At 33.5% G+C, this 27,732-nt stretch overlaps 3 protein-coding genes across 5 annotated transcripts; 2 read left to right on the top strand and 1 right to left on the bottom strand.

Moving 5' to 3' along the window:
• Positions 1 to 63: 63 nt before the first annotated feature.
• LOC105331494 (synembryn-A) lies at positions 64 to 11,400 on the bottom strand. The gene is made up of 15 exons (XM_011433714.4): positions 11,157 to 11,400; positions 10,899 to 10,946; positions 10,335 to 10,554; positions 10,002 to 10,071; positions 9,626 to 9,701; positions 9,404 to 9,456; positions 8,960 to 9,128; positions 8,204 to 8,298; positions 7,883 to 8,057; positions 5,263 to 5,361; positions 4,961 to 5,025; positions 4,341 to 4,420; positions 3,940 to 4,090; positions 3,377 to 3,496; positions 64 to 1,888 (listed from the first exon to the last, which is right to left on the bottom strand). The coding sequence occupies exons 1-15, from the start codon at positions 11,235 to 11,237 to the stop codon at positions 1,777 to 1,779; spliced, it is 1,614 nt and encodes a 537-aa protein (XP_011432016.1). The 5' UTR covers positions 11,238 to 11,400; the 3' UTR covers positions 64 to 1,776.
• Positions 11,325 to 26,744, top strand: LOC105322714 (dual specificity protein phosphatase 3-like). Of its 3 annotated transcripts, XM_066085364.1 has the most exons (5): positions 11,358 to 11,451; positions 24,268 to 24,325; positions 25,228 to 25,375; positions 25,495 to 25,718; positions 26,057 to 26,744. In XM_066085364.1, the coding sequence occupies exons 3-5, from the start codon at positions 25,233 to 25,235 to the stop codon at positions 26,278 to 26,280; spliced, it is 591 nt and encodes a 196-aa protein (XP_065941436.1). In that variant the 5' UTR covers positions 11,358 to 11,451; positions 24,268 to 24,325; positions 25,228 to 25,232; the 3' UTR covers positions 26,281 to 26,744. The 3 variants fall into 3 exon arrangements, with proteins under 3 accessions (XP_065941434.1, XP_065941436.1, XP_065941435.1); XM_066085362.1 differs by lacking the exon at positions 24,268 to 24,325 and having other exon boundaries at positions 11,325 to 11,451; XM_066085363.1 differs by lacking the exons at positions 11,358 to 11,451; positions 24,268 to 24,325 and adding an exon at positions 19,980 to 20,677.
• On the top strand, positions 11,542 to 19,842 carry LOC105322713 (uncharacterized). Its single transcript, XM_034479386.2, has 5 exons — positions 11,542 to 14,377; positions 14,649 to 14,802; positions 15,234 to 15,358; positions 16,163 to 16,451; positions 16,789 to 19,842. Exons 1-5 carry the CDS (start codon positions 11,665 to 11,667, stop codon positions 17,804 to 17,806), a joined length of 4,299 nt encoding a protein of 1,432 aa, XP_034335277.2. The 5' UTR covers positions 11,542 to 11,664; the 3' UTR covers positions 17,807 to 19,842.
• Positions 26,745 to 27,732: the final 988 nt, after the last annotated feature.

The following is a 27,732-nucleotide window of genomic DNA, read 5'->3' as shown; positions in this document are numbered from 1 at the left end:
GTACTAGTAACTTATTTAATCAATCATTTATTTTGTTTGAATCTATAAATAAACAAACTGCAGTTTCATAGTGTTTCTCTCCATTTATTTAAAAAAATGATATCCATCATACACACACATGTAACTCTTTAACTAGTACATTTCTTTGGAAACTTATGAACAAAATACATGTATTGCACTTTTAATGAGGGAACTAAGTCAGTAGCACAGAAACAACAAATACAGACTATTGTAGCTGAATTACACAAAATAGATATGTTTGATCAACATAAACCATGAAAATGCACTGTATCAGGGTACACATATTCAATAATGTACCCTAGCATACCAGTAAATACATGTACGGTACAAACTTGTCCTCTTCATCAGGTAGAGCTTTGCTGGTATATGTACCTTTTAATAAATATTTAAAGATGTGCCAAATTTTAAATGCAAACCCATGTACATTTTCTTATATCTCAAATTCTGGATTGATACAAAAATTGTTGATTAAGCAATTGCAGCAGAAATTAAAGGCAGTTGTAATTTATGATTGAATTGTCTTTCTGTTAGCACAATCTAAAAATAATTTTTTTAAAAACAGTTTAACATGAATGATCTAGAAAGAGCATGAAAAAACCCCTAATTAAAACATTCCTCTACATAATGTATAACAAAATACATTTAAAAGTTTATACATGTATATGCAATGTTCATGTACATTTCATTAAAGATCTACTAGTTCATGTAGATTAATAGTCAGATCAATATTTCATAATCCTCTGGTGGTTATATCATACGTAAAACAAAACCAAAATGAGTCAATCTGAATAATATAACAATAAGAATTAAACAGTGTATTATGTAGCTGAAATTTTATTAAAGTTGATTTGGGTGTTTTTTATTGTTTTTTTTTTTTACCTGTTGTATATACTAGCACATATACCTGCTATTTGTCAAAAATGAGATTCATTTGATTTTTTTTTTTTAAATCTTAAAAAATTGAAAGATATTAAAATAATGATAATACCATAGGAAACACCAACTATCAGTATTTACAAGAACTATTTATTTCCAGATCACAATTTTTTTCAAATACAAGAAGTAGTAGAGCAGTAACTACATGTACTTTCCTTCTCCCCCAAAGTCATCAAGCATATACATATACTTGAAATACTTTTGTAAACCTCCAAAGGTTTGTCTCAATCACTTTATCAATTGTGCAACAATTTAGAATTTATGTTGATGATTTACACTCATATGAGCACAAAGCTTAAAAGAAATTTTCAAGCATTTGGAATACAAAAATATACAGCAAATTTAGTCCCAATTCTAGAAAGATGCATGTACATTGTTTAAACAAGATTACATGTATACATATATATAAAAACTTCACTTAAAAAAGAAGAACCATAATTTTTTTTATAGGTGTTCTTTTGAGAAAAAATAATAAACAATTTTAAGTTATAATCTTGAGATTTAAATATCAAGAATGAAACAACATAAATTCAACAAACACATTTATAACTACAAGCTGTTAAAACCTGACTTTGGAATACATAACTGTGTCTATGTACAATACAGCACTAGTTCGTATACACATACATGTAGGTACATGTTTTTGTATAAGTTGATAACACAGATATATCAAAATAAATATGAATAAATAGATTGAGTTAGAGTGTGATCCTTATATGGACAAAACTTCTTAGAACTTGTAACAACATGATCTGATCCACCAGTGGATGATAAACCCTAGTACTGTGTTTGAGAAATTCTTGATCCACGCCTAATGGATCAGTCTTTATCCTCATCTTTCAGTTTGATGTTTTCTGTCAGTTGTAAGATGTGTTCCACAGGTTGAGGTTTTCCGTCCTCCCCCACACGACATGGCTGAATGACCCCTTGTCTATTAACGACAGGAGTTGTAACAATGAAAGACACACACATTTGCTTAACAAATTAACATTGATGTGTTATCAAATAAGAAATTTTTACATATTAAAGGGACATGGTCACGATTTTTGTCAAATTTTATTTTTCTGGTTTTATTTTTTACAATGCTTAAGAATGTATTTTTAATTATCAAATGAAAGGACTATGTGCGGTATGGTCAAATATCTGCCCCCGATTTCAACCAATTTTTAAATAGTATCGTATAAAAATAAAATCTTCACAAATCTTTGTATAGAGGATGCCTATAACTTTAATAATGATTTTAGTCATCATTGCTCATTCGCTGTGTATCTATGACATCACCTTAATGGCCCAATTCCCGCAAATTTGCAAACAAATGAAAATATTCTCATTTTTGCTCTATATTTTGCATTCGGAAGTATAGAGCGCAGGTCTGCTCAAGTGCGATTTTAACATATACTTTTCTTCAGATAGTTATACACATTATACTAAAATATGGTACTTGAGCAAGCCTGCGCTCGATGTTTCCCAGTCGAAAAACCATCGGAAAACACCCATATTTTGCTACAAAACATCAATTTATCAAAATAATGCAATATTCATGACGTCATTTCTACATTATGACGTCACTGTGGTGATAACCTTTTACACCTTTATTTCCAATATGATTTTAACTATCTTTCACCTTATTTTAAAGCTCTTTCTAAAACTTTGATTTTTGGGGGCAAAAATTGCATAAAACCGCACTTAGTCCTTTGGGTGCCAGTCAATGAGTTTTAAGCAATATACAGGGCTCATAATTCTTTGTCATGTAAACAAGGCTCGTGCCCTGTTTTTGTTTACATAGGTTCAATATACCAGTAAAAAATCTTTTTCAAGTTGATCTTCTTATTCATTTTAAGCATAAATAAGTACCTAACGAATAACGCATGCATTTAAAGTCTAAAACTGGAATTTTCACTTCAACATTCAAAATGTAAACAAAAGCTTTGTTTACATAGCAAAAAATTTTATGCTCTGCAACTCGCTTATAACTCAACAAATTACACTCAAATTTAGCTTGCCCGTTAAAAATGCCTTACTGAAGCATTGTAAACATTAAAATCGAAAAAATAATTTTTTACCAAAATCGTGACCATGCCCTTTTAAGTAAAGTAATAAATAAAGTAGTCTATACCAGTATACACTGTGCTTGGTTTTTTTTTAATTAAAAAAAAAAGAATACGCTATTACAAGGCAAATACTCCTTCAATTCCAATTTTGACATCAAACAAGAAAAATTGTCAATGGTTTTACAATTCCTTCACACAGAATATTTGACCTTGATAATGTAAACAAGTGATCTTTGACCTTTGAATTTACAGACATGAAAATTAAAATGGTATTCATATGGTCTAACTACTCAAGATCCAAAATGTCAAGAGCAATACAATTTCAAATAAACCATCACAGTAATCCTTTGTAATTAGAAAATGCATACCTTTGTAATTTGTCCAAATCATTCACCAGACGCATGGCCTCATATTCTTTTTGATCGTCTGACATCTCATCTGTAGGATTCATTTTGGCTTCCTCCCACCTCCCAGTGATTGGATTTATTCTGAGAACAAAATAGAAGCCTCTGTACATGTATGCCATTAGAAACAGTAGGTTTTAAGAACCGTTATTATTTTCCTGTATTTTCCTTTCCCTCTCTACAACACTTACTGATTCCTTCGTTTGGCAAACTCTATTTCATAAGACACTTCGTGATCCCTGAGTTTAGCGTACTCTATTTCATAAGACACTTACTGATCCCTTAGTTTGGCGTACTCTATTTCATAGGACACTTACTGATCCCTTAGTTTGGCGTACTCTATTTCATAGGAGACTTAATGATCCCTTAGTTTGGCGTACTCTATTTCATAGGACACTTACTGATCCCTTAGTTTGGCGTACTCTATTTCACAGGACACTTACTGATCCCTTAGTTTGGCGTACTCTATTTCATAGGACACTTACTGATCCCTTAGTTTGGTGTACTCTATTTCATAGGACACTTACTGATCCCTTAGTTTGGCGTACTCCTCAGTGTCCGACTCCTCTGACCCGCTGCTGTAGTCCCCCTCACAATGCCGTCCCCCCATCAACATCCCCCGGTTTGCCAGCAAACCAGCAGCATTGCCATATCCTGTGTATTTAACCATTCTAGCCACTGAAATCATAAAGTATCTCTTTTTAGAAATTACAAGAAAGGATCATACATTAAAATATAGATTCCAGGGATTGTTTACCATTTTCCATTGGGAAAGATTAACTTCAAATAATCGATTATCATTTCAGGAGTAGTTTGCTTTCAGAGTTAAATTAGTGCAAGGTTTGAGTTACAGGACATTGTCATAGTGTAATATGACAATATTAATAGTATAAACCATTCCCTTACTTCATACACATGAAAAACTTACCGCTCTCTTTACATAATATAAATAAAAATTCTGCAACCATGTCCTTTACGTCAGAGGAAGATGTAAGAAGTTTACACAATCTAAAAGAATAAATCAATATGTAACTTATTTTTTAAACTCTTCTCAAATCAAAAACCTGGTTAAACATGAACAGTTTTTAAGGTGGCTGCAATGGGATAGGTGTGCACAAGCAGGCCACAATTATTAAGAAAGTTTACTTTGGCGACTCAAATTCTTTGACCTGTTGAAGTGATGAATTTGTGTTAGATAAGTTACACTAAAACAGGCAGGTACTGTAGACTCCTTATTTTACGTGAGTATTTAATGTAGTGATTTCCCCGTTTTCTATGAAATTGTGAAAATAAAAAATTACAATTGCAGAAGTTTTATTCTAATTTCTTACAGTTCTCAACTCTCAGAAAATAAAAACAAGATTTTAAAATCCGCAAGGGGTGTCTCTCCCAATTTTACTTGGATATTAATTCCTAGCATTTAATTAGGAATCTACAGTATCTGCTTCTAATAATGCAAGTGTGAGTGATGATATGTAACACATGAAGTCTATCACTACTATCCCCATCATAGGTAACTCATGTACCACAGAGTAGCACTTTGCTTACTTATTTCTTAATGTTTTCCCTTCTTCAGGCAATCTTCTCACATCTTCCTTCATAGGGGGTAATACCTGAATCACACAAATGAAACTCATTCTTTAGTTATGGTATATATACTTATCCAAAAAGCTACAATGCTACATACACCGTTGTTAAATACAAATAAAACTTTCCCTTGATGCCTTTAGTGAAGAGGAGCCTTGTACAATTATTGTTACATCTAAAATGACAGCAATAATACTTTAAATGAACTTATGTACCTTTAATAGAAGAATTTTTTACATAATTATGCATGTTGTTTACTTTACCTTTAAACGACAAAACTTTCTTATCATCCGATTTGCTTTGCACATTTGACAGAGACTGCAAAGAATTGGGGCCAAACTGTCCTTCATGGCTTTTGAAGGCTATAAAAATAACAAAAGAATATACATGTACATGTAATTGGTTTAGAACTCATTTTCATTCATCCACTGATAAACTTATCGATGATGTATTTTATTTACAAAAGAAGTAGGGTGAATTAACCATGCATCGGACACATACCTTGGATCGGACAACTTTGTTTATAAATATACAAATAAATGTGCATGCGCTCATGTGTTTTTTCGTATATTCCTGAATTAGAACAAATGAACTTTATCATTATTAAGAATTTGACAGTCACATTGTCAAAGAAATAGCAATACTTGCATCGTAAAATGACATCAAATACGCCATTATTGAAAATTTAGTTACGAAGATTTTACACTAAAGCATTATTTGAATGTTGTGCGTTTGATTGTGAATTAGTGAAAATGCACTCTCTGCGTAAAATAATTAAAAAGAAGTAAGTTTTGAAACAAAATTTGATTAAAATAAGTCCAAGAAATTTGAACAATTAATGTCAAGGTCATAATTGCACCATATGTTCATTTCACCATGGATCGGACACAAATTAACAATGCATCGGACAGTTTTCACTGCAGAATTTCTTCTAATAATATGGAGATTATGTGCCCATTCCTTGTGATATACTTAAAATGTGAAGTAAAATAAGAAGAGGCCAATTGGCCTTAACGGTCACCTAAGTAGCATATATCCCATACACAAACTTGTCATGGAGTCTCATATATGCATCTAATTAGATAGGTTTCATACTGGAGTAGAAAAATTTTAAATTCTTAATGGCGACCACATTTCAAAAAGAACTGTGAAACCTAGTATTATTTTGGTGAAAAACTAAAAGATCCGGTCTACAAAATCATGAATTTAGTTTTCCTTTCAGCTGTGTGGGAGTAAACAAGATAATTTTTTAACGTTATATGCATTAACATCTATACATCCATTTTGGCCCTGCCCTAGAGTCAAAACCCATCCTTGAGGGGACATGAAAATTAAAATTTCAGTAGAGGACTTCCTGGTAAACATAATTATTAGTCAGTTTTTTTATACAGCTGTGTGAGAATAGAGAAAAATATTTTTAAACATTATATGCATTAACACTATATTGCGCCCCCCCCCCCCCCCCCCCTGACCCAGGGGCCATGAATTTCACAATTTAGGTAATGGAGATTGTGGATTTCATAACCATGTATTCAGTTTTTTGCCCACATGTGTGGGAGTAGAGAATAAGAATTTTTAAGATTTAATACATTTTTACTATATGGCCATATTGGCCCCACCCTAAAGCCTGAACACCTAACAAAGGGGTCATGAATTTCACAATTTTAGTAGAGGCCGTCATGGACATCATAACCATGTATTCAGTTTTTTGCTCACATGTGTGGGAGTAGAGGAGAAGATTTTTTAAGATTTAAAACAGTTTTTCTATATGGCCATATTGGCCCCACCCTAGAGCCTGAACTCCTGACCCAGGGGTCATGAATTTCCCAATGATGGTAGAGGGCCTCATTGACATCATAACCATGCATTTAGTTTTTAACAAATATATAAGGTAGTAGAGAAGAAAATTTTCAAAGATTTAATACATTTTTTTCTATATGGCCATATTGGCCCCACCCTAGAGCCAGAACCCCTTACCCAGGGGCCATAAATTTCACAATTTTGGTAGAGGGCTTCATGGAAATCATAACCATGCAACCAGTTTTTTCCTCACATGCGTGGGAGTAGAGAAGAAGATTTTTGAAAATTTTGCTTTTTTTGCATATTTGGTCCCGCCTGTGGCACCCCAGGGGTGGTAGAGCCATGAATTTCACAATTTAGATTCTTCTTACCATAGAGATGCTTCACACCAAAAATGGTAACGATTGGCCTGGTAGTTTTCAAGAAGAAGTTAAAAATGTAAAATTGTTAACGCACGACGCACAGACGCACGACGACGTACAAAGACCAATTGCAATAGGTCACCTGAGTGACTCAGGTGACCTAAAAATTTAAAAAATAATAGATACAAACATTTTCCTCAGACCACTTTTATTGTAGAAATCGAGTTTTACAGATACAGCCCTTTTAGTCCAAAGTTCCTGTAGGAGGTGGCACGATAAAGAACCCCTTATGATAAATATTCCTTTAAACAGAAGCACTAGTCTAAATTCCTATACATAGATTTGAGGATTTACATTAAAAGAAATCTGAATAGCAATTGAATAAATTAATTTTTCCGAGCCTTTGTATTTTTGCATTAAAACCAGAAAATGTTGTCATTTTTAATCTTTACTGTACTGCTATAACTGTCCGATGCTTGGTAAATATTGTCCGATCCATGGTGAAATAGTTCAACACTTCATTATTTTGCTTTATTTTCTACATTTTTAACAATTTCACAATTTTTTCTCCAATAATTAAGCAAGGGGAAAACGTGTAACTTTTAAAACAAGTTTTATTTATATTTGGACGATATTTGATGCGTGAACAAAGGGAAAAATCCAAAGGTGTTCGATGCATGGTGAAATCACCCTATAATTTATCAACATTTAAATCACACACCTTATCAAGTCTGCGATTTAAAAACTCCAGAAGTACTAATATAGCTTCCATATTTTTCCCATCATACTCTGCCTCTTTATTTTCTAATCCAATATCTTCATCATCCTCATTCAAGGGAGTTAATAATTCCTCGTAGCAATCCAATGGTACATTAGTCAGCAAGTTAACTGTCATGCTGTTGATAAAAATCTAAATTTATTAAACATTGAACAACATCGTTGTTTAATATGTGTCATTTCTAGCTTAAAAATAATACATGACATATTTAAAGTGTGGCAACTTTAACATCCACAGGAAAGCATGAACACACAATTGAATTACCTTTGTAGTTCCTCCATTCTGTCCTTTGATTTTGTTTTACATAACAGCAATTCTTTCAGAACACAGACCAACCTCATGAAATGTGCCTCTTCCTCCTACAAGGAAGACATTAATGAAATAAAATTTCAAACAGTTAGTAGTGTGCATATAAATTGTCTGTCACTTGAAATTCTAAATATCTTTTGATGTTGCAAAAATACAAAGTTAACAAATATCACTTTCTTAATTCATTTTTCCCAACTGAACAATTGTGGACCTGGCTGTAGCTGCTGTACTGAACATCCAAGTATATAAACTGGATACACATGTAATAATTATGTACAATTTCTGCCAGTGACCTTGATCTTGCCCATATAACCATGAGTCAAAGTCAAGATGCACTTGGGGTTTCTATGCAATCTATGTGTAAGGTAGGAATCCAACAAACTGTTTGCTCATTAGAAAGTGGACAAATAAATGAACAAAAACATTGTACATTTTAACCTGGTTTTCAGGGTAAAACAATACTAATGCATGTACATTGTAGTTCATTTGAATAACGATATCATTGATTTTTCCATGTATTTCAGATATCAAATATTTCTATACTATAATTGTGGTTCAGTGTACTAGATATTGTTTCCTTAGTAAGACATTAGTATTTTAATCAATTTCAAAATTTCAATTGACGCTTGCTTTACTGTTCAGATACTTTGAAAGAAAAACAAGATTTTTCAAAACTGACACGCAAAATATTTTCAACAATTGTCCACTCACTTCATCCATATTACTTCTGACTAGAGACAAATTGAACAGGATCTTCAGTATTTCACAGCACAAGTCCACATCCTGGTCCTTCAGTCCATGCTCATCCGCTTCATTAACCGACAAATCCACCACCTCCATCAGATAGGTAAAACCATGTAGCTCGTAACGAACCTTAGGTCTTCAACAAAATTTACATACAGTCAAACCTCGTTATCTCAAACTAGATAGGACTGGTTAAAAACTTCAAGATATCGGAATATTCGAGATACGAAGGGTAAAATACTTAAAGTATTAAAGTGTTTGGGACCTACAAATCACTTCGACATATTATTATATTTGAGATATAAGTGTTTGAGATACTGAAGTTCAACTGTATTTACTTTACTTTGTTTTCTGGATATACAGAACTTATTAACGATGCAGAATACACCATTAAAATAATATTATTAGTACCTGGTTTCTTCACATAATGCTGTCAACAAGGAGAGGAGTCTCATGTCAAAGAACTGTAAATAGAGCATCACATTATATCAATACCACTCTCATTACATGTATATTGTCCAAGTTTGTTAAAACCAAACTTCACCAGTATGTACACAGTGTGTTTAAATGTGTCAAAAATGTTATGAATCTGCAAATTTTGTTGACACAATATTCTTAATTGATATACCATACCTTTATTTCATGTGGTAGAGTTGGGTCTTTATAGGTTTTTAGTCTTTGGATAATGCCCTCTACACAACCATTTTTACTGATGAAAAATAGATCATAGATATGATCATCAAAATGAACAGGAATGTCAAATCAAATTCATTAGGAATAGGATGACTAACAACATACAGAGTGTGCATTCAACTTGAAAAAATAAAAGGTGACTTTAGTCGAAAGTTGTAAATCTCTGCCTAAAAAATTGACCCAGCTTTTGTTAGTCTCTTTACTTCTCTACATACAATTACAGTTTTAGGTAAGCATCTACCAGTGTGGTCTTCAATTGCTTGCTATTCTCTGAGTAGCCAGGAAAACATTTGATAAACAATCATATTCTACAAACCTGCAAATTCTTTGAGCCAACTGACTGTTAAATACCAGGTTGCAGAGGCATTTCAAGGCTTCAAGCATCACTATTTAAATAATATGATAAATGAACAATTAGTGAAATCATGTTTCATAACTGACACACAAAAATTGCTTCAGGTATATTTTGTGCAATATGCTGTCTCTATTAAAGTGCAGCAAGTGTAGATTTATAGTAACATCTGCTGGCAAAAAAAAAATACGGTAAATAAATATCTGCATGAAAATTTAATATGCACGTTTGTGAGTGACTGTAAATCATACTAGTAGAATACAACTCTCTTTCTCTTTCTCTCTCTCTCTTACTTACCCTCTGGGTCCCCATTCTGAATTTCAATGAGATCTCCCTCCTCAACAGCATAATGATTCAGTCCCGTCATTTTCATTATGGTGGCAATGGTAATTTCAGACACCATATTGACAAGTTTGTCCTTCTCTCGACTGAACATCCGTAGAGTTTTGAGACATAATACATGGCATCTAGAGGAGTCTGGGGAATTCAGCCTATGAACTAAAGCATCTACAACTTTCTGAAACCAAACAATCTGCATAGTGTCAGTTTCTGATCTTTGAATAATCATTCAGTGGCAGCTTGCCTGTTTCAATCCATAGGTTTTTGGGGTTATATAAATTGATGTCTATAAAAATTAAACATTTCGTGTTCTTTCTTTGTTTCACTGTAAAGTTTTTCTGAATTTTTTACTGTAACAAACAACAAATACATGTATAAAGCAACAGAGAATATGATCAATAGTGTTTTGGGGACAATTTTTTACCGTTAAGTGTTTTTTGTTAACATTACATTATGAGATTAGCGTTTGATGTTTCTTTTTTGAAATATGGCAATATTTCAAAATGAACAAAATATTCGTACCGTTTTGGAATCTGGTGTCAAACTGGGGAAACTGAAAACCTGGGCATTCTGAAATAAAAAGGTACAGTACTTAATCATTGTCCCAATGATACAGTTTTCTTTCAGTCATAAAAGGTACATTAACAAAAAATAAGCTACAGTATAAAATAAACCAAAATGTCACGAGAATTATTTTTATGAGCATGAAGATGGATAATTAATTTATGCGCAAATGTCTGAACAATTTATTTCATTCAAAACTCAAAAAAAGATTAGTACCCGTGTTGTAAAATCATTTAGAATGTTGCATGCTTCCTGCTCGCTGCCACTCTGCAACACAGAAATGTGTGACTCCAGCATTTTGTCGTGTAAAACCCGAGAATGTTCCTGCTATCTGTTATTCTTCATCACGAAGCATCCCAATCGAGGGTCTCCTAAACGCTTGCTAATCAATCAGATGCTTGAATTTTTTAGAAGTAGATAACTCAAACACCGATTGTCTTCGAACTGAAACTGATTCTGAAAAGCTGACGGGTTTGTTAACGAAAAACATCACATAGAAATCCTGCAAACGGTAAGTTATTTTCATTTAATTGTGTTTTCACCATATATCCTTGTGTAAGAAGTTAAAATAAAAGGGTCTATAAATGGGAAACCCCTTTAATCCAAAAATAACCAAAGCAAAGTAAGGAATGTCTAAATATAGAATGAAATTCACCAGAAATGAAAGGGAAAGTTGCAGGGCGGTCCAAACCCCATTTTTAGAATTTTATCGGAGAGTTTGACAATGGATCGAATAGAATATCCGAGTTATTGTGAAACTTGCAAGAAAGGACCCTTTGCTGGCAATACTCCTGCTCAGCAACATTTTAACAGTCAAGCTCACCTATCAAAAGAAGCCCAGAGAAATGCAGAAAGGCAAATGTCATCAGGCGAGAGTGGTCTGAGAGGTTCAGAGATCTATATATCGGAGTGTAACGCTTGTGGGAAAAAGTTCAACAATGAGTTAAGTGCAGAACAGCATTTTGCAAGTGAGAACCACAGAAAAAGAGCAGCCTTCGTTCATTCAACAGAATCAACCTCACCAAAAAACTCCTATGAATACAGTGACATCGAAATTGATTCACCCCACGATTCTAGTTACCCTTCAGAGAATTTAGTAGACCTCCAACCTAGGCAAGCTGCCATAGCTTGGACTGCGATTTCATCACCCACTGGACCTTGTTCTAGTTCCCAAAATCTAACTGAATATACATTTGATAAAATGAGTCGCAAGGGTTTCTGTAATGTTTGTCATCTTGATTTGACATCTGAAGAGCATGCTAAACAACACCTAAGTGGCCAGAAACACTTAAAAGCAAAGCAACGTTTTGGAAACAATATTCAAACACAGGAAATTCCATCTCCAAAGTCCTCTAACACTGTTTCCCAAAAGGAGTATGCTTTTGATGGAATGCGTGGATATTGCTTTGTGTGCAAAATAGAGCTGACATCTCATCAGCATGCTGGTCAACATATAAGTGGAAACCGTCATGCAAAAGCAAAAGCATCTCAAAGTTCCTGCTTTAATCAAACACCTACCACTAGTCCACAACAATCTCCAAGTGCAAATGACAAGAGTGACCAAAAGCAGGAATATGTGTTTACTGGTGGAAGGGGTTTTTGTTACATCTGCAACTTAGAACTGACTTCCAATGCTCATGCACAACAGCACCTGTCTGGAAAAAACCATGAAAAAGCAAAACAAAAGGTGTGTGGTAGTATTCCAAGCTCTCTACCTTTGACATGTGAAATCTGTAAGAAAACATTCTCTGGGCCTGAATGTGCTTCTCAGCACTTCATCAGCGCAAAACATCTACAAAAAGAAGCTCTAGTAAAAGCAGAAAACCCCACAGCCCCTGTTGCAAATCGGGAAATTCTTGGAGCTGTAGCAACTGTTATTGATAAAACACAGTGGGTTTTATGTGAGGTTTGTAATGTAAGATTAAATTCTGTGGAACAGCTCAATATTCATAAAAACAGTCCCAAACATAAAGCAGAGGAAGAGAAATTGGCAAGAATGGGAACAAATGTGGAGGTGATGAAAACACCAGATTTCAATATGGATGCTATTAAACCAAGATTTCAGGTCCAAAACACCGGTGCTCTCCCAGCATCACTAATGAGAGATGTTGTTGGTCAAAAACCTGTCAACTTCTTTAAACCATCATTAAGTTCTTTTGGACCAGACTCGTTTTTGTCAAATCAGCCAGGAATGTTTGCACAAGAACTGGGAAAAGAGGACTTGACCATGGGTACTTTCCACACACTGGACGTAGATTCAATTATATATGAAAAACCCATTGAGGTACCGGTAATTGACTTTGAAGAAGACACAAGTCCAAAAGTAAAATACATAGAAGGTCAGATTGGTCAAACAGAGCCTGCTGGATTTCATGAAGGAAGGAACTTGAAGGAAAAATGCAGGGAAAAGGAGTTGGAAAAGGATATGATAAATGACAAGATAAATACATCCTCCTCTTCTCAGAGTAGTTTTGAAATGCCAGAGCTGGAATCTATTGATTCATCAAAGAGAAACACCTGTGATAAAGAAACAAAAAGTAAAAAAGATTTGGAGAATCTAACCAAAAAGCGGCTGAATTCAAACGAACCAAGGCCTCCGGGTGCATATCCTTATGTCAGTTTGAAAAGTAACGAAACACGGTGTAGTTCATCAGGTGACAACAATGCATCCTTGACAAAGATTTACAATAAATCATTCATACCCAGTGAGAAAACAGGAATTGTGTCAGGTCCAAGCTCATTGCAGCAGAGTGTCAGTTCAGCAGTAGCTTCGGGGCATCATGTGATGAAGTCAAATTCTAACCAATCTGGAACTGAGCTTGATGGCAAAAAACTGGATGACAGAGATAAAAATTCCGCCACCCAAAACACTGCTGACAGTAAAAGCAACAGCCCTCCAAAAGCCCCAAGTAATTCTAGATCCAGTGGTTCTGCATTAGTGACCCATGTATCAAATTCCAATTCAAGAGGAGGTACAAAAGACGGTGGTGGATGTACCCTATTATACGATTCCTCAGACTCATCTGACGACTCGGATGACCAAGATGACTTTTTTCGCTGTACAAGTATAGATGTTCAGCAGAAATTGCAAGAGCTTGGAATTGATTCACTGAGCCCCAAACCCACAGAATCTCTTGTTTTTATCAAACACAACAATGATGTCAGACCAAGCACTGGAGTTCCAAAATATTATTGTGAAATTTGTCAAAGCCAGATGAATTCTAAAAAATCTTTTAAGTCTCATATAGAAGGAAGAAAACATATGCAGAGAGTTGCAGTTATGGATGCTCAGCCAAGGAGCCATCAGCCCATTGTAAAGGAGGTTCTAAACCAAGGAAACACTAACTGCGGCCTAACGGCCTGGACACCTAGGTCATATCAGTGGGAGCTGTATGGGAGAGCCATGGAGGGTGACAGAGTTATCTTTCTTCCCACAGGTGAGAACAAAGTAGAACTAAATATAATTAAATTATTCAGTAAAATAGAAACAATTTTTAAAATGCTTACATAAAAAAAGGAAGAAGAAAAGAAACTCAGGACATATAATCATCAGTCGGCAGAGTTATTTATTATTAATATAAAAAAATTAAATGATTGGTAACTTAAATTTGAGGTATTATGTACATGTACCGGTATAACAAAGACTGTATCAAAATATCTGTACTTTCATCAATAATAATATATATCACTGATTGTTATGTATGATAGGAACCGGCAAGACATTGATATCGTGTATGACCATCAGTTACATGTTGGAGTTGAACCCCACGAGACAAGCCTTGTTCCTGGTGGATAAAGTCCTCCTTGTGATACAACAGTCTCGCTATCTCGTCAAGCAGATCGGCGACAGGATCTACAAAAGGTGGGAAGAATTTGGTTAAAATAAACATATCATAACAGTCCTATTTAAGCACTTCAGATTACCTTTATTTCAAAATGTTTACTCATAATATTATTTGCAGGAAATATTTAAATATATATGCATATAATTATATTTCCTGATGAGAAATCAAAATTTTTAATGTGTGTTGAATTGTGATTTAGCAATCTGAATATCCTAATTTTGACAAAAAATGAATGCTCAATATATTAATTTGCGTACATGTAGGTGTCATCAGAAATTTCAAGTATCGAAGTAATAGTACTAACTAAGGGTTAATGAATAAGCAAAGGATTACTGTTACAATGTAAATTTTTATCTGAGCCTGACTCTGAAAAACCTGTACTATTTTCTGACTAAAGACTCAATTCATCTTTCATCACAAATTAACAAAATTACATTTTATTTTTAAGATTTGACCCTGAAAATCCTTCTAAACTTGTGGAGAGAAAATTAAAGATAGCAGCGCTATGTGGAGGCCAGCAATCCACCCAAGGGGTCCCTATCTGGCAACATGACCTCATTGTGGTCACAGCTGGTAGGTGGAAAATACACTGTTCTGGTTCATCTATGCTTGTAAAGGGTTTGTACCTTGTTACACATCTGAAAGCCAGCTTGTTCCTATAAATCATTAAACTATAAGATCATTAATTAATATTTTTTTTGGATTCATTCATTAAATTCCTATTGGATGAGCCCACAGATTTTGATCTTCGCTGTTAGTAAAACTTGATAATTATTCAGTATGCATTAAATTGCATCCTAGAAAACTGGCAATCCATAAAAATGAATCTCTAAAAATCAAAATTCATTTGAAAGTAAATTTTGATTGAAGTACACACTTTCAAGGATTATTGTCCTTTTCACTATGACCTTCAAATATAGGTGCCTTTCCTGTAAGATGTAATCTTTTTATCACCAGAGTTATGTCACAAGTGCTGGATTTATTTCTATAAATTTGGTAATAGATACACTTTACAGGGAATATATTGCCCCCATGTATTTTCGCCCCATTTGCCCTTCTTGTCAGTGGGAGAATAAAAGACTAGGCGATTTCAAATGTGTCAAATTATCTGTCCTTTGATACAACTTTGTCTGGGCGAATTCTAGGCAAGGAGAAACTGTCGAAGTGTAGAAAGACAACCCCCCCAAAAAAAGGAAGGGGGGGGGGGGATTGGGTTGCGAAATAACTCTGTATATAATAATTGTTTTAAGGTTTCCATTTGTAACTTTCACCAATGAATACGGTAATATTTCTGCAGAGCCAATTAGATTTCAAACAGTTAAATGTTCACTTTGATTAATGTTTCTAAACATATAAACTCATTGGATCCATCCACAGCATACTGTGAGCAGCTTATAATGAAGAATGTTTTGAGATGGGAGGACCTGTGTATAGTTGTGTTTGATGAAGCCCATCACTGCACCAAAAACCACCCCTTCAACAAGCTCCTAGAAAACAACCATTTAACCAGACCCTTGGGCGAGAGACCTAAAATCCTTGGACTCACTGCCTCCCCAGCAGGCAAAAAGACATTTCCTATCACTGTCACAATGCTGAAAAATTTGATGATCAGTATGGGTGAAACTGAAATTGGTGTCACAAAAGAACAGAAAGCAGAGTTGGATAGGTAGGTTATAAAATTATTCTATGATGATAATAATGCATTTTCATATTTACTGTGATAAAGTCATTCCAAGCTGTGACAATATGAGGATAAAACAGTACAAGGGGAGCTATTACTGGAAATTTTTAGACTATAATGATTTTATACTTTAAACGTAGGTGAATGTTCGTTTATAGATTGAAAATGTTTAATCATATAAAAACATTGTCATAATGATTGCACATGGTTTCTATGCAATTGTAAATGTTAATGGTAGAAATAATTGTCCTAAAGTTTTGAATTTACACATTATAACAATAACAATATGTATTCAAGAATAATTTTTATTTAAAAAAAATAGATATCAATCCAGTGCAGAACTTATTGTCCATTACAAACCAATGAACGACAATGAACAGAAGTTTCAGAATGAGCTTCAAATGTACCTGCTTAGATGCTTTCTTCGGCTGAAGGCTGAGACGAACATTCTGGACAAAATTGATCAAGGCATGGAGCCCAAACAAGCAGAGGATTTGCATGGAGATATTCTCAACTGTTTGGAAGTTTCTCTAAATGATGCAGAATCTTATGATCAATCAGCAGCTAAAAAAATTGAAAATAGACATTTAGTATTACACACCAGGTTTATATGCATTGCTCTGAACACTTTGTTCGAAGCCGGTGTCAAAACAGCAGTGGAAGAGTTGGATGAGCTTATGGCTCTGGATGTAAATTTTAACTTTGATTTTGCCAAAGAAAATAATCTTGATCCTGATAACCTTCAATCTGTGATTAGATTAGTGAGAAAAGAGAAAATCAGCTTGCCAGGGTCCATCAACCCTGAAACTCAACATTCATCCAAAATTGTTGCGCTTATTCACACCATTTTAAACAAAAACAACATTGACTGGACACAGGAAAACCCCATGACCCTTGTTCTTGTCAAGGAGAGGATCACAGCTAGCAAGATCAGCAAAATCCTGCAGGAACAAGATGACATAAAGAAAATGGGACTTAAGGTGACTCATCTGGTGGGCCATGGTGGAGGGTCAGGTGAGGGGGGTGGAATGGGGGTGAATCAGCAGAAGAAAATACTGCGGGATATCAAACACCACAAGTACCACATTGTGGTGGCAACGTCGGTAGCAGAGGAAGGTATAGACATACCAGAATGTGAGTTGGTGATCACCATGAACTTGCCCTCCTCTGTCACAGCTCTAGTCCAGATGAGAGGCAGAGCAAGGAAAGAACATAGCAAGTTTGTCGTTCTTTGCAGTGAGAAGATGGAGGAAGACAAGTTGAAGGAGTTGTTAGATAGGGAGGGAAATATGATCAAGGCAGCCAATTTTCTATTTGACAGTCAAAAGAGACCAGAATAACTAGAGGGCAAATCGTAATCTCTGAATTTGCACAGGAACTCTGGTCTGATTTGACTATCAAATAGTTTGTCCTGATCATATTATTCATATAGTTAAGTTTAACTGGTGCAAGGTATTTGATGATCACTTCAATTTAGAGTACATCTTAATTATTTATTCATTTGATACAAAGTATCTAGGGAACCATTTCATCTGTTCATCAAAAATGTTGCGACAGTGATATACTAGTTACTGAAATATTTGCGAATGGAAAATTTGGAAATACAATTTGTATATTGATTTGTTTCACGAGAACTATCTGCTTGTAAATTTAAATGTGTAAAACTGGCAAACAGTCTTATTATCTTGTCAACATTTTCAGATTTTTGTTTAAGCATTTCTCAATTGATTAATTTTGTATGCCAAACATTCCTTAAAATTTTATTTCTTATTGCCTGACGTCATGTGACCTAAGTAACATTGTACATAAGTTTTTCACCTTATGGATCAGTTACACTATTAAATTTAATTAATATAATTAATATTAAAATTATAGATCTGATTTTTACCCGTGAACTATTATCAAGTAAAGAAAAATTCCAAATATTGGGACTTTAAGATGTAAATATTTTTCTCAAGCAGATGAATGTACAAAATGTAGTCTAAAAGGACCAATCAATCCTCTTGATAGGACCGTATACATGTGCTATGATTTAAATATTTTTTAAAACATCAACACAAGTTGATATGGATGTAAGCTTCATTGAAATATGCATTGATATCTAAGTTGCATCTTGTTGATTTACTGAATGGCCAACAATAAAGAAGACACTGCTACATTAAGTATCTGTTCAACTTGCATGTGGTCTACACAAAGTGTATGGTTAGGTTAAAATGGATTTAACCTCGATAGAGTTCGAAATTCATTAAATATTTTATAAAAGGAATTGAAAAGTGATAACAGTTTCATTGTTAAAATGTAAAGATTTTAATAAAGTTGGACGAGCTGAGGTTCATACGGGAGTAAATCGAGATAGTATGTAAATATGATTAATATGTAATTTTAGTTTAACAATGTTCGAGCCCAAGTAATTTTTTTATTTTATTTTGACACAGCGGTGACACGCTTAATATGATTTTTTAAAATTTTTTATTAGTATTAATTTACTGGGAGCAACGCGATTTTGAGCTTTAGGTTATTTTAAACTTAGTTTAACCCTTGAAATATTCCAAAGAATTGATTATTCACATTAATAACACCACATGTCTGTTCGTTTGTTAGACATAACTGTCTTGTCTAGCCGAAGAAACGACTGGCATTATCTACATTTCAAATAGGCCCTCATTATTATAATTGTTTAAATATTCTTTAGACCATAACGAATACTTGTAATTTTGTAATGTTTTTGAGTCACGTAATAATATTTCCCTGTGCTAAACATAACATTGTTATCGTCTTAGGACGAATATGAAATATCTGAACCTTATTTAAAAAAAAAATCTTAATTAATACTGTATTCATATATGCTATTTTTTGCTTCAACTAAAGAATACAACAGGTACACAACACTGTACTTGCTGCCATTTTGGTTAATTCGACTTGAATTTCCACATAATTTCAATTATGAGTCATACAGAGTACACACGTTACTTCTATATCAATTTGTCTATTTATGTCTCAATTTGAATTTATATATATCGACATTGTGCTTCAAAAGTTTAGCAAAGAAGTCAAATTCATGACTGAATTTCTACGAAGTAGAACTATTACTTATTGTTTGCATGTATGGATCAGCTAAGGATTTTTTGTTATAGTTTCTGTTGTACCTCGATTTTCGTTACAGTGGTGTAGTTCTGTGTAAAACTAATTTCCCTTTTAGCTGCTTTGAATATGCAAACGCAAACTTGGTTGTCGTCCACTATAATTACCGGTAATTCAATCGTTGTTGTGTCTGCACATGTGCGGAGCTGCGGCTATCTAGGAAAAACATCACAAACCGCATATTATACATTATAACTGAGTTGACGCCTGATTAAATGTTAATTGATGCAAAAAATATTTGAAATCTTCATTTTAACTTATTTAATTGCAATTTGTTGATACAGTGTGATGAGCCGTAAATTTCCATGAAAAGACTAGATAGTAGTTAAATCTGTTTTCTAATGAAGTGCACGAATACTAGTTTGGAAACCATTTGAGCCTGTTTATTTGTAAAAGATGTGCTCATTTACACTTGTTATAAATTTCAGATCAATTTTGTAAATTTAGCGTAGAAAAGAATGGAAATCAGAACAAGTGTAATTTTTCTTAAAACGAAATAAGATGTGTTAAAATCTGTCAGTTCAAATTGTTTGCGTTATACATGTAATTACATTATGTCGATTTTTTCATGTGTTGTTGTAATTTGTTCGATTGTAATTAAAGCTACGAAAATGGCTAATTATGTTGTCTTGTTATTGGAACTTTATTTTTATTGGCCTAGTTTGGATTGGTACTTCTTGCAAGTTACATTTTCTTTTGATATAAGTTTTACCCTGAATTCGAAAGTTGTTTAAAACTTTTATTGCATCTCGAAGAAGAGTATGTTAAATACTCAGTTATGCTCTTTTACTTTGTTTTCAACGGTATGTGAATTTTTTAGATTAGTCAAAGATGATGAAAAATGGCATAGTTTTTCTCATAGTTTTCGAACAAGAGAATGTTGCCCAAAACGAAACTAACATATTATGTGATATTGCATGATAAGGCTATTATGTGAATATTACTGTGGACGCTAGCTGCCGACTGATTCATATTCGAAAAACCACTGAAAATTGGTGTCCGGCTAGGCTTTTAGAAAAAAAAATTGCACTTTTATGACGTGATTTCTACTTTTGTGCAAGTCTAATAAGGTAATATTTAAAGTTTCTTAATTACTTGGTATTCTTGACAGTATTGTGTAAATTTCTGGTTTTCTTATTTGTTAAAAAATCGCACAGAATAGGACAAAATATGACTATACTAGTAGCTTGTGTTATTTAAAAAAATTGTTGTCGGTTTACAAGTTGACCCTCAGCAGATCATTTGATTCAACAAACTGTACAATACATAGAAATAGGGCGCTGACATACCTAAATGTGTTCTGGGGACACAAATACACTGGGGATAGTTCTTTAAATGTGTCCTTCTTTGTGGAATGCATATTATGTGTAACTTTATACCATGCCGTTGGCTCGCTAGACTCCCCGCCCGTCTTAGTTCGTTGCGTTTTTATCTATTGCAAATCGTGTATATAGATATTTTGCAATGCAAACTGATAATTTTGTGATTATTAGAATTTTAATAATCGAACAGAAATTTAAATAAAGGTATTTGAGTTATCTAATAGCGATGATACTTATTTGTAGTTTAGCTATTGTTGTGTAGAATGCGCATGTTGTCAATCGATGGCCCATTAAGGGCTCGGCTATTCTTTGAAGGGAAGCCTCGATCTGGTTCAAAAAATTGTTTTTTAGTTTAAGTTGTGGGAGAGTTCCGTATCAAATTCGTCTATTGTGCAACTTTGCGCTTTACCAGACCGACATTCTTGGTTCATGTTCATTCGGATAAATTCAGACCATAGATGAACAAAGAAAAAATGGAAGGATATTTCAGTTTACTTGTGGTTTCTTTTTCGCTGCTCCATGTAAACGTTTTTTGTCAAACAACTCCATGCGACAAAAACGGTTCAAACCGGACCTGTATTTTAGCAGCAGGTTTCGATGATTACCAAGTTGCAACGTGTTCCTCAAACGCGGATCTTCTTCAAAATGGATTCCGTTGTGAAGACAGCTGCACTGATACTTGCTGGCATTTGTGTATGGTGGAGAAATTTGGTCAGATAAATGGAAGTGTCTCAAGTAATTGTTCCTGCAAGCCGTATTTTCCAGCGTTACCGTCATGGTGTTACACTGTTTCTGGTCATTGTGCTTTTAACAACTGTACTCTTCTAAAATACGCGCCCATGGGTTGTTCCCCTGAAAATCATTTAAACTGGTATCAGTTTTATAATTTTCTGTGCAAGATTGTGAATGACTTTTTTAGGTACCTTGATTGTAATACAAAAATTTGGTTGGATGGTTTCCGAAAATGTTCGCAGCAATATTTGATTGACAATATCATTGTTGGTAGTGTTAATTGTTCTGATTTGGAAATGAAAGGAGAGGAAGCTTTTAATACATGTATTCAAGGACGCTACAACAGTACAACATTTTGTGAGTTGCCAAATTCAAGTGACAAAAATGACATAAGAGAGTCTATACGGACACTTGAAACACAGGCACGATCATTTCTCCCCGAATTTAACATTACCGCTGGTGTTCAGTTCTTAAACTGCCCATCCACATGATGATACCAGCATGTATTGGAGAACAGAATTTGCCCTCTGAATAGGGACTTATACACATAGTTAAACTTGTTGTTCATGATTTGTTGATGATTTTCTTTGTAGAAATCCTTTTAACGTTTTTAAAAGAAAGAATAGTCCAATACTGGTATCCTGATAAATACTAGTATCTATATACAATTGTGCATCGGAATAAGTTTAAACATGTAGATTAGATGTTTAATTATTCAAAGGAGAAAGGATTACAACTTGTGCTTATAACAAATACATGTACTTTTAGTGCTACTTTCTAGGAAAGTCTTAGTTTAAAAAAACACATTTGACTCATTTCACCATCCTTTAGTCTTATACACATTCCTCACGAGATCATTTGATAAGCATAAATATGAAAAATATAGACAAGCGTATGTTGGGTAATACCACTATTGATTGATATAATTTCTCTTAATTCTCTCTATAAAAAGTGTAAATAAAATTGTTTCCGTTGATATGCATTATAAAGAATAATTTACCTAATGATGCCTTATTATATCAATACATTTATACTGAAGTTTAGTTTTATGGTATTTATTTCGGTGGTTGGTAGTAAAACTATATGTGGATCTTTTATTTATACAATCTTTTATATTGTTGTTTAGAAAAAAACCATGATATGTAGAAAGAAATTGAAATCAATATAATAAAGTCATCCATATTGGGCATTTTTGTTGTTATTTGTTGAATTCAAGTTTGGTGGTTTAAAGTTTCGCTTTGTGCATCGGAATTTTGATGAACTGTATAAGATTACAGAATATAAAGAACAAACTTGCTCTTAACAAAATTGCGCTATTTACCGAAGTGGTATATAATCTTTGTTGTTGTATACTGATATATTCTGATTTGTGGGTTAATCTGAGATCACAGAAAAGACGACATTTGTATCAATTTTTCTTGTGATCATTTTCTTAAAAGATTTAAGGTGGTATGGGACATATGTTGACATTAAAGTCGATCACAGTACACTACAATTAAATTATTTTCACCGTTTTATAATTTTTGAATTTTACAAAATTTAGGCAAAATTTAAAAAAAAATTTGAAAGGTAAAAGATTTAAAAACCCCAATGGGATTCGAACTCATGACTTCAGATTCGAAGCGAACTCTCTAACCCACTGCGCTACGCTGTTATTGTTCTTTTTGGAGAATTTATAGAATTACACTTGATTTCATTGTTTATTTAGATCAACAGTACGTCACAATATGGAAGTGTCCCATACCTCTTTAAACAGTTAAAGCATTTAGTATTGCACATTTAAAGGTTTTAAGAATATCTTCTTTTTTTTAAAAAAAATCTTCAAATTAGCAACTTTAATTTTTGTGAACTTTTACCTATTCTATTTTTAGTGAAAATGATTGCTTTTGCTATCTGTTTTAGTCTGATAGTTCTATGTGGGCCAACAATTATCAACAAATGAATGATTGTTGCCCTTAGATGGAGCATACAGACTAAACTTAGAATATTAGAAAAGAAAATTTTCAAATGCAAATTTTATTATGATTAGTTATTACAATTAAGACTTTAAAAGCTTATAACAATTGGAAAAATTAGAGCAGACATATGAATTAAAAAAATTAGTAAAAGATGGACTGCGCATAACAACAAAATTTACAAAGACTAGGTGTCTATGAGAGTATTCTTTTTCTGATACACGTGTGGTATCTGTGTATGTAGATCAACCAATTTGAAACCCGAACTGGTTATTGAGATGCACAATATACAAAATGAGTTTGAGTTTTTTGAAAGACGAGACAATGAACTATTCATTATGTCCTTCTTAAAAGAAACATCACCGCCACTTGTCCGTACAAAAACATTTAAAGAAACTTGACTTGATGCCCGTGTGAAATTCAAAATTTGATGAAAAGAGTTAACAACGATACCAGACTATCAATATCTAAAAGCTACATGATTGTGTAATGTTGCAATTTTGTTCTGATTGCAGATTTAGTAAAACGCCCGGTATCAATTTATCACGAAATGTTTTTACTTCCTGATACATTAAACCGAATATCTAGGGGACGAAACTGTACACTTGGAATATAAAATGGGTGAAAATGACACTTCTGAATATTTTAAAGGCTGAAAATTCCCCTGGCACTCAGAATATAAGACTCTGGAGACCGGTATAGCTGCTTGGTAAGGTGGTTATTTTGGTCTAAAATTACATTTAGATAATATCAAATTGGAATTAATTTATGCTTTGCATCATTTGTAATCCAATTATATATAATAGCAAAGAAGCAAAATGATAAAGAAGTATATCTAAAATCGTGGTGACATAAGTGTTTTCGAAATAATGCGGTCTAAATTTTCAGTTTAATCATACTCTAAAATGAAACTTATTTGAAATAAGGTGTACACTCAATGCGCGGCGCTTTCGTAACAATTGAAACCAGACACTGAAGTTTTAATGTGTTCCATTTACGGATTCCATAGCAAAAATGCGCGAGAGCAGAAACACTTTTTAGACTCAATTCATAGAGAGCCACACTTTCAAATAAGACTATTATGAAATGGCCAAGCGCATCCCCATGATATTTTCCGATCTAGGTTAAGTCGGATTCATGTACCATTTTAAAGTCACTAACAAGTTAAGTCAATAGTAAGCACAGACAAAGAATTTTCAACGGAAGTAGGAAATTTTAAATATTCAATGATGTGACTGTTGACTTGATAACTAACTCTAAAAGGATGTTTTGCAATGTCTTGGACTTCGTATCCCTATCGAAGACACTTTCTATCGATCATTCTTCGAGTTCAAAATATGAGAATAAGATAGATTGAACCTGTGCGGACAGTCATCATAATTCAAACTATTAAACAATTGAAGCAAGGATTATGAACGTATTTGGAAGAACATGTCAACTGACAGTAGAATAAAATTAATGCGACACGTTTTTAGCAGTATTTTATACCATAATGTAATGTGTGTTTTTTCACTGTCTTCAATTTATTAATCAGAAGTGAATATTTAAAACATTGCAGTTATTTGTATGACCTGAAAAATAAAAATAGATTTTTTAAATACATCACTACAGATGATATGGCAAAGTCAAAACAATCAAAGTCGGTGACATGTACACCTGAGGAACTTGACGACATAATAACAGCACCGTCAGGGGGATTACAGATGCTGCCCAGCAATGCTTATGACGAAGTTTATCCAAGGATCTATGTGGGAGAAGAGTATGTGTTCTCAATGTTCAGGCTCTATGAAATTTATTGGATTGGAATAAGTATAGCATAATTGATCAAAAGTTGCATTAAAACTGGTGTTTTTTAAGATGTTTTATGACCTTTTACAGATCCATCGGAAAGAGTAGAGTTGGACTTCGTGACCTGGGTATCACACATGTAGTGAACACAGCCATGGGGAAAGGGCAGTTCTATGTCAACACAAACCACGTTATGTTCCAAAAAGTGGGCATCAAATTCTACGGGTTTGAAGCCATGGACATGCTTAACTTTCAGCTTACGTCTTTCTTTGAGAAATCAGCCGATTTTATTGAACATGCATTAAAGGAAGAAGGTTAGTGTCCAAGTTACTTTACAACAACAACAACAGTATGTGATCTCAATTATACTTTTTCTTTTTGAATTGTAAATTGTGATAGAATAATAAGTCCAATGCGTACATTGAAGTCATCAAAATATATATTTAGCAAGAACATTGATGTTCCTTTAAGAAAAAAGCGTAAATCGTAGCATTTATCAAATTGATTTTGTTTATTAAAATACGGTAGCCTTTGATTTCACAACTACGATATTTTTTTCTTCATTAACATTAATTACCAGTCGTAACATTGCATATGAAACACATTACATGTCTCGCTTACATTATTTATCTCTTTTTTTTTTAATTCTAAGGAAAGGTGATGGTCCACTGTAAAGTTGGAGCAAGTCGGTCTGCGACGATTGTTATAGCTTTTCTAATGATAAAGCGACACATGACAGTCCAGGAAGCAGTGCGCATGGTCAGATCTAAAAGAGAAATAGCACCCAATGAAGGTTTTCTACAACAGTTATGTAACTTAAATGATAAACTGCATAATTCAGGACATTTTGAAGGAAAAAAGGTCGATGTCATTTGAGAAACAAAGACTTAGTGATGTACATTTGTATTGTATTTTATTCGTCTTGTTAATCACAATTGCAGTAGAGATGCTCATTATTCATGCACGAAATACAATGAGCCCGAATTTGTCGAACCGGCTACATGTAATATCTGTAATGGTCATGTGATGCACAGTCACCAATTTCCAACAAACTAAAGGTGAATTTCGGTACCTTCAGGAAGAGGATGTTCAACAAATTTCCTATCAGATGTACCTGAAAATTTTGAATATGATTTTTACTCCAAATCCAAGTATTTCAGGTTCAGAATTTGAACATAAGCATATGTCTTTATGCAGAGCCATTGATAACTATCTCAAAGAGATATAAGTAGTGTAAAGAAGGTCTCGACCAACTTTGTTTTATTTTTCAATTTTTATTTTTCAAATACTTTACCCACATGTGCATATACATATCAAATTTTGTGTTTGTGTGTCTGCTATTCGGGCATTAAGATATTGTTTATTTCTATTTTCCGTATTATACGAATGTCTTAGAAAAAGAAAAATTGAACTGAACTTCTAAATCTTTTTATATTTCGGAGAGAGAGAGAGAGAGAGAGAGAGAGAGAGAGAGAGAGGATATACAATGTCAGCGGTTTCTAATCGATTATATCAAAATGCTACTTCATGTAATCAATTATTCATTGGTTACATTTTTGAGTAATCATGTCTGTTCCTGGTGCTATTCTAATGTTCTTCATACTCTTTTGTGTGCCCTTTCGAGTCTGTTTTATGGAATGTTTTTACAAAGCATCATTTTTTATCTTCTACATTTTTAAGTATAACGCACATATATATAGTTTGGATATATATCATTACTTGAGAAATGCAAACTTTATCAAACGAACTATTTGTGTAAAGTTTTTGACAAAGGAGAAAGTAAGTAAATCCGATATTTCATGATTTTTTCCACGAACGTTTGATATTTGGATACCTTGATCTCATTATTAGAAAAATAACCTACGGATTTTTGTTTGTACAGTAGCAGAAACATATTAGGTACATTTTACGGATGAAAGCACAACTATCATTTTATAGCTAGAGCTTGATGCGTTTCTATCCCAATGCAAAATAATATTGACCTTGGAAAGACAATACATTGACTAGCCATTTATTCGCAAAGCTAGTCTAAAAAAACATTCATTAAATGTTTTCATCGTTTTGTGTAAATTCATACGATTATACATATACATGTAATTCAGATGTTGTACTACATGTGTATGTTTAATTTTTTTTTCATAGTTTTCTTTTGTTTGTTAGTTGTTGTAAATATGCTCACAAAAATGCTCACAAAAATGCATCAAACATTTTGTTATTCTATATTACATTGAGGGATTTATATTAAGATATAAACAGCATAAAATTAAACATTATGTTTCTTCTTTAAATAAAAACTGGGTATATTGCTGTTATTGCGACCTTCCGTCA

This window comes from Magallana gigas, chromosome 5, assembly GCF_963853765.1.
Source record: "Magallana gigas chromosome 5, xbMagGiga1.1, whole genome shotgun sequence".
NCBI classification, from domain to species: domain Eukaryota; kingdom Metazoa; phylum Mollusca; class Bivalvia; order Ostreida; family Ostreidae; genus Magallana; species Magallana gigas.
Note: the sequence above shows the minus strand (reverse complement) of the source record. Positions and strands in the feature narration are given on the sequence as shown.

Coding starts and splice junctions, on each gene's coding strand:
- LOC105331494 (XM_011433714.4), bottom strand. CDS start 11,237: ATGCTGGAGTCACACATTTCTGTGTTGCAGAGTGGCAGCGAGCAGGAA. Junction 9,457..9,625: donor CTCTACCACATGAAATAAAG/GTATGGTATATC, acceptor CTCTATTTACAG/TTCTTTGACATGAGACTCCT. Junction 8,299..8,959: donor TCAGAAGTAATATGGATGAA/GTGAGTGGACAA, acceptor TCTTCCTTGTAG/GAGGAAGAGGCACATTTCAT.
- LOC105322713 (XM_034479386.2), top strand. CDS start 11,665: ATGGATCGAATAGAATATCCGAGTTATTGTGAAACTTGCAAGAAAGGA. Junction 14,803..15,233: donor GGCGACAGGATCTACAAAAG/GTGGGAAGAATT, acceptor TTTATTTTTAAG/ATTTGACCCTGAAAATCCTT. Junction 16,452..16,788: donor CAGAAAGCAGAGTTGGATAG/GTAGGTTATAAA, acceptor TAAAAAAAATAG/ATATCAATCCAGTGCAGAAC.
- LOC105322714 (XM_066085362.1), top strand. CDS start 25,233: ATGGCAAAGTCAAAACAATCAAAGTCGGTGACATGTACACCTGAGGAA. Junction 25,376..25,494: donor AGGATCTATGTGGGAGAAGA/GTATGTGTTCTC, acceptor GACCTTTTACAG/ATCCATCGGAAAGAGTAGAG. Junction 25,719..26,056: donor ACATGCATTAAAGGAAGAAG/GTTAGTGTCCAA, acceptor TTTAATTCTAAG/GAAAGGTGATGGTCCACTGT.